This window comes from Scyliorhinus canicula, chromosome 13 (genome assembly GCF_902713615.1).
Source record: "Scyliorhinus canicula chromosome 13, sScyCan1.1, whole genome shotgun sequence".
Classification (NCBI taxonomy): Eukaryota; Metazoa; Chordata; class Chondrichthyes; order Carcharhiniformes; family Scyliorhinidae; genus Scyliorhinus; species Scyliorhinus canicula.
The window spans coordinates 852,426-858,909 of NC_052158.1; the positions used below are offsets into that span (position 1 = coordinate 852,426).

Sequence of the window (6,484 nt, forward strand, 5' to 3'; positions counted from 1 at the left end):
AGAGTATGGGTAAGAGTGTGTGTGAGTGTGGTATGAGTGTGAAGAGTATGGGTAAGAGTGAGTATGAGTGTGTGTGAGTGTGAAGAGTATGGGTAGTGTGTGTTTGAGTGTGAAGTGTATGGGTAAGTGTGTGTGAGTGTGTGAGTGTGAAGTGTATGGGTAAGAGTGTGTGTGTGAGTGTGAAGAGTATGGGGAAGAGTGTGTGAGTGTGTGTGTGTGTGAAGAGTATGGGTAAGTGTGTGTGTGAGTGTGAAGAGTATGGGTAAATGTGTGTGTGTGAGTGTGAAGTGTATGGGTAAGAGTGTGTGTGTGAGTGTGAAGAGTATGGGTAAGAGTGTGTGTGAGTGTGAAGAGTATGGGTAAGAGTGTGTGTGAGTGTTTGTGTGAGTGTGAAGAGTATGGGTAAGTGAGTATGAGTGTGTGTGAGTGTGAAGAGTAGGGTAAGTGTGTGTGTGAGTGTGAAGAGTATGGGTAAGTGTGTGTGAGTTGTGAGTGTGAAGTGTATGGGTAAGAGTGTGTGTGTGTGAGTGTGAAGAGTATGGGTAAGAGTGTGTGAGTGTGTGTGGGTGTGAAGAGTATGGGTAAGAGTGAGTATGAGTGTGTGTGTGAGTGTGAAGAGTATGGGTAAGAGTGTGTGTGAGTGTGAAGAATATTGCTCAGAGTGCGTGTGTGTGTGAAGAGAATGGGTAAGAGTGTGTGTGAGTGTGAAGAGTATGGGTAAGAGTGTGTGTGAGTGTGTGTGTGAGTGTGAAGAGTATGGGTAAGAGTGTGTGTGTTGAGTGTGAAGAGTATGGGTAAGAGTGTGTGTGAGTGTGAAGAGTATGGGTAAGAGTGCGTATGAGTGTGTGTGAGTGTGAAGAGTATGGGTAAGTGTGTGTGTGAGTGTGAAGAGTATGGGTAAGTGTGTGTGAGTGTGTGAGTGTGAAGAGTATGGGTAAGTGTGTGTGTTAGTGTGAAGAGTATGGGTAAATGTCTCTCAGTGTGAAGAGTATAGGTAAGAGTGTGTGTGAGTGTGAAGAATATGGGTAAGTGTGTGTGTGTGACTGTGAAGAGTATGGGTAAGTGTGTGTGTGAGTGTGAAGAGTATGGGTAAGAGTGTGTGTGAGTGTGAAGAGTATGGTTAAGTGTGTGTGTGTGTGTGTGTGAATGTGAAGATTATGTGTAAGTGTGTGTGTGAGTGTGAAGAGTATGGGGAAGTGTGTGTGTGTGTGAAGAGCATGGGTAAGAGTGTGTGTGAGTGTGAAAAGTATGGGTAAGAGTGTTTGTGAGTGTGAAGAATATGGGTAAGTGTGTGTGTGAGTGTGAAGAGTATGGGTAAGAATGTGTGTGAGTGTGAATGTGAAGAGTATGGGTAAGAGTGTGTGTGAGTGTGAAGAGTATGGGTGAAAGTATGTGTGAGTGTGTGTGAGTATGAAGAGTATGGGTTAAAGTGCGTGTGAGTGTGTGTGAGTGTGAAGAGTATTGGTAAGTGTGTGTGTGAGTGTGAAGAGTATGGGTAAGAGTGTGTGTGAGTGTGAAGAGTATGGGAAAGAGTGTGTGTGAGTGTGAAGAGTATGTGTAAGAGAGTGTGTGAGTGTGAAGAGTATGGGTAAGAGTGTGTGTGAGTGTGAAGAGTATGGGTAAGTGTGTGTGTGAGTGTGAAGAATATGGGTAAGTGTGTGTGTCAGTGTGAAGAGTATGGGTAAGAGTGAGTATGAGTGTGTGTGTGAGTGTGAAGAGTATGGGTAAGAGTGTGTGTGAGTGTGAAGAGTATGGGTAAGAGTGTGTGTGAGTGTGTGTGTGAGTGTGAAGAGTATGGGTAAGAGTGCGTATGAGTGTGTGTGAGTGTGAAGAGTATGGGTAAGTGTGTGTGTGAGTGTGAAGTGTATGGGTAAGAGTGTGTGTGTGAGTGTGAAGAGTATGGGGAAGAGTGTGTGAGTGTGTGTGGATTTGACGAGTATGGGTAAAAGTGAGTATGAGTGTGTGTGTGTGAGTGTGAAGAGTATGGGTAAGAGTGTGTGTGAGTGTGAAGAGTATGGGTAAGAGTGTGTGTGAGAGTTTCTCAGAGTGCTTGTGTGTGTGAAGAGAATGGGTAAGAGTGTGTGTGAGTGTGAAGAGTATGGGTAAGAGTGTGTGTGAGTGTGTGTATGAGTGTGAAGAGTATGGGTAAGAGTGAGTATGAGTGTGTGTGAGTGTGAAGAGTATGGGTAAGTGTGTGTTTGAGTGTGAAGTGTATGGGTAAGTGTGTGTGAGTGTGTGAGTGTGAAGTGTATGGGTAAGAGTGTGTGTGTGAGTGTGAAGAGTATGGGGAAGAGTGTGTGAGTGTGTGTGGGTGTGAAGAGTATGGGTAAGAGTGAGTATGAGTGTGTGTGAGTGTGAAGAGTATGGGTAAGTGTGTGTGTGAGTGTGAAGAGTATGGGTAAATGTGTGTGTGTGAGTGTGAAGTGTATGGCTAAGAGTGTGTGTGTGAGTGTGAAGAGTATGGGTAAGAGTGTGTGTGAGTGTGAAGAGTATGGGTAAGAGTGTGTGTGAGTGTTTGTGTGAGTGTGAAGAGTATGGGTAAGTGTGTGTGTGAGTGTGAAGAGTATGGGTAAGTGTGTGTGTGAGTGTGAAGAGTATGGGTAAGTGTGTGTGAGTTGTGAGTGTGAAGTGTATGGGTAAGAGTGTGTGTGTGTGAGTGTGAAGAGTATGGGGAAGAGTGTGTGAGTGTGTGTGGGTGTGAAGAGTATGGGTAAGAGTGAGTATGAGTGTGTGTGTGAGTGTGAAGAGTATGGGTAAGAGTGTGTGTGAGTGTGAAGAATATTGCTCAGAGTGCGTGTGTGTGTGAAGAGAATGGGTAAGAGTGTGTGTGAGTGTGAAGAGTATGGGTAAGAGTGTGTGTGAGTGTGTGTTTGAGTGTGAAGAGTATGGGTAAGAGTGTGTGTGTTGAGTGTGAAGAGTATGGGTAAGAGTGTGTGTGAGTGTGAAGAGTATGGGTAAGAGTGTGTGTGAGTGTGTGTTGAGTGTGAAGAGTATGGGTAAGAGTGTGTGTGTTGAGTGTGAATAGTATGGGTAAGAGTGTGTGAGTGTGTGGGTGTGAAGAGTATGGGTAAGAGTGAGTATGAGTGTGTGTGAGTGTGTTGAGTATGGGTAAGAGTGTGTGTGAGTGTGAAGAGTGTGGGTAAGAGTCTGTGCGTGTGTGTGTAGAGACTTTGGACTGAGAGTGTGTGTTGGGGGGGAAGTGTCGGCCAGTTGATGTCTGTGGGTGAGGGAGAGGTGCACTGTGTTGGGTTGATGAGTGATTAGTAGATGGTGTTAATGTTGGGGGTGGAGTGGGTATATGTTGGCTTTTCCACACCCTCTCCAGCCTGAGTAAAGGCAGCTTCTTTGGAGGTACTTTTGCTGTTGAAACCTGACCAATCCCATTCATTCCCTCCATTTTATAACCTCATCCAGCAGAGTGTCTTCAATTTCCGCTAACGTATTCCATTTTTATTTTGCAGGTATCGCTGTCACGTGCCTCCAGCAGTGACTAGAATTCATCAGTAACCGTGTCTGGGTGATACGCAGGCAATTATTCAGGCTGAGGATCTAGGAGTTAAACTAACAAGGCAGTTATATTGTCTCTCACCAAATTCCGTGATCATGCAAACTGCTCAGAGATGATGGTATAAATGTATTGCTGAAAAAGGAGCAACGCACCACTTGGCCCACTGCTGTGTTTATGTATCAGACGGTCAATCTGGTGGACATCCTGTTTAAGTGAAGCTCGTTGGGCAACTCTTATTGATCTGTGGAAGCAACGCAGTGGCTCTGAAATGAAAATATGAAAGAGGAACTAAAGAATATTGCTCAATGAGGGGCTTTGTTACATTATAGTGAAGATGCAGGTGTTAATATGATTGGAGGGAACTGGTTGTGCCAGTTGTTTATATGAAACCATGTGTGTATCTATTAAAATACATCTGCCAGAACTCTACCCATTCACATGTGTTATTGTTAAAGAAGCTGGATGCTCTCCACAGTACTGAACCTGGATAACTTACTGAAAGGTTTGGGGATTCAGGATCTATTTACAAACAAGATTATTGCAGTTGAATATTTCCAGCTGGTCACATGGCCCAGAGTCCCCATCATAATTCGAAGAACTTCTCTCTCTCTCTCAGCCTTGTTCCTGGAGGTCTCCAAACTGGGACTGGTAAGGTCGGGAATGGCATAAACAGGAAATTCCTGACACATATAACAGTAATCTGATGCAGCAGTAAAGAAGGCGAATGATATGTTGACCTTCATTGCAAGAGGATTCGAGTATAGAAGCAGGGATGTGTTGCAGCAATTGTACAGGGCCTTGGTGAGGCCACACTTGGAGTATTGTGCGCAGTTTTGGTCTCCTTCTCTGAGGAAGGATGTTCTTGCCCTCGAGGGAGTGCAGTGAAGGTTTCCCAGACTGATTCCAGGGATGGCGGAACTGTCATATGAGGAGAGATTGACTAGGTTGGGATTGGAGTTCAGGAGAATGAACAACGAACAAAGAAAATTACAGCACAGGAACAGGCCCTTCGGCCCTCCCAGCCTGCGCCGATCCAGATCCTTAATATAAACCTGTTGCCCATTTTCCAAGGATCTACTTCCATCTGTTCCCCGCCCGTTATATATCTGTCCAGATGTATCTTAAATGATGCTATCGTGCCCGTCTCTACCACCTCCGCTGGTAAAGCATTCCAGGCACCCACCACCCTCTGCGTAAAAAACTTTCCACGCACATCTCCCTTAAACTTTCCCCCTCTCACCTTGAAATCGTGACCCCTTGTAATTGACACCCCCACTCTTGGAAAAAGCTTGTTGCTATCCACCCTGTCCATACCTCTCATGATTTTGTAGACCTCAATCAGGTCCCCCCTCAACCTCCGTCTTTCCAACAAAAATAATCCTAATCTACTCAACCTTTCTTCATAGCTTGGGGGGATGGGGAATCTCATAGACGTATAAAATTCTAACAGGACTGGATAGGGTAGATGCAGGGAAGATGTTACCAATGATGGGTGTGTCCAGAACCAGGGGTCACAGTCTGAGGATTCAGAGTAAACCATTTCGGACAGAGATAAGGAGACATTTCTTCACACAAAGACTGGTGAGCCTGTGGAATTCATTACCACAGGAAGTAGTTGATGCTAAAACATTGAATATATTCAAGAGCCAGTTGGATATAGCACTTGGGGAGACTGGGATCAAAGGCTATGGGGGAGAAAGCAGGATTAGGCTATTGAGTTGGATGATCAGTCATGATCGTGATGATTAGTAAATTTGCGGACGACACAAAGGTTGGTGGAATTGTGGATAGCGATGAGGACTGTCAGAGGATACAGCAGGATTTAGATTGTTTGGAGATTTCAGCGGAGAGATGGCAGATGGAGTTTAATCTGGACAAATGTGAGGTAATACATTTTGGAAGGTCTAATGCAGGTAGGGAATATACAGTGAATGGTAGAACACTCAAGTGTATTGACTGTCAGAGAGATCTAGGTGTACAGGCCCACAGGTCACTGAAAGGGCCAACACAGGTGGAGAAGGTAGTCAAGAAGGCATACCACTCATCTTAGTGTCATCTGCAAACTTGGACACATTGCCCTTGGTCCCCAACTCCAAATCATCTATGTAGATTGTGAACAATTGTGGGCCCAACACGGATCCCTGAGGGACACCACTAGCTACTGATTGCCAACCAGAGAAACACCCATTAATCCCCACTCTTTGCTTTCTATTAATTAACCAACCCTCTATCCATGCTACTACTTTACCCTTAATGCCATGCATCTTTATCTTATGCAGCAACCTTTTGTGTGGCACCTTGTCAAAGGCTTTCTGGAAATCCAGATATACCACATCCATTGGCTCCCCATTATCTACTGCACTGGTAATGTCCTCAAAAAATTCCACTAAATTAGTTAGGCACGACCTGCCCTTTATGAACCCATGCTGGGTCTGCCCAATGGGATAATTTCTATCCAGATGCCTCGCTATTTCTTCCTTGATGATAGATTCCAGCATCTTCCCTACTACCGAAGTTAAGCTCACTGGTCTATAATTTCCTGCTCTCTGCCTACCTCTTTTAAACAATGGTGTCACGTTTGCTAATTTCCAATCCACCGGGACTACCCCAGAGTCTTGTGAATTTTGGTAAATCATCACTAGTGCATCTGCAATTTCCCCAGCCATCCCTTTTAGCACTCTGGGATGCATTCCATCAGGGCCAGGAGACTTGTCTACCTTTAGCCCCATTAGCTTGCCCATCACTACCTCCTTAGTGATAACAATCCTCTCAAGGTCCTCACCTGTCATAGCCTCATTTCTATCAGTCGCTGGTATGTTATTTGTGTCTTCCACTGTGAAGACCGACCCAAAAAACCTGTTCAGTTCCTCAGCCATTTCCTCATCTCCCATTATTAAAACTCCCTTCTCATCCTCTAAAGGACCAATATTTACCTTAGCCACTCTTTTTTGTTTTATATATTTGTAAAAACTTTTA

General features: G+C 44.7%; 1 protein-coding gene across 2 annotated transcripts in view; it reads left to right on the plus strand.

The window, feature by feature from the left end:
- The window catches only part of LOC119975795 (carcinoembryonic antigen-related cell adhesion molecule 1-like), a 345,216-nt gene extending 341,324 nt beyond the window's left edge, over positions 1-3,892 (plus strand). For both annotated transcript variants that reach the window (XM_038815653.1, XM_038815651.1), the window contains exon 6: positions 3,462-3,892. In XM_038815653.1, coding sequence (XP_038671581.1) covers positions 3,462-3,507 — 46 coding nt within the window. In that variant the 3' untranslated portion in view covers positions 3,508-3,892. The remainder of the gene's footprint in view (positions 1-3,461) is intronic.
- Positions 3,893-6,484: the final 2,592 nt, after the last annotated feature.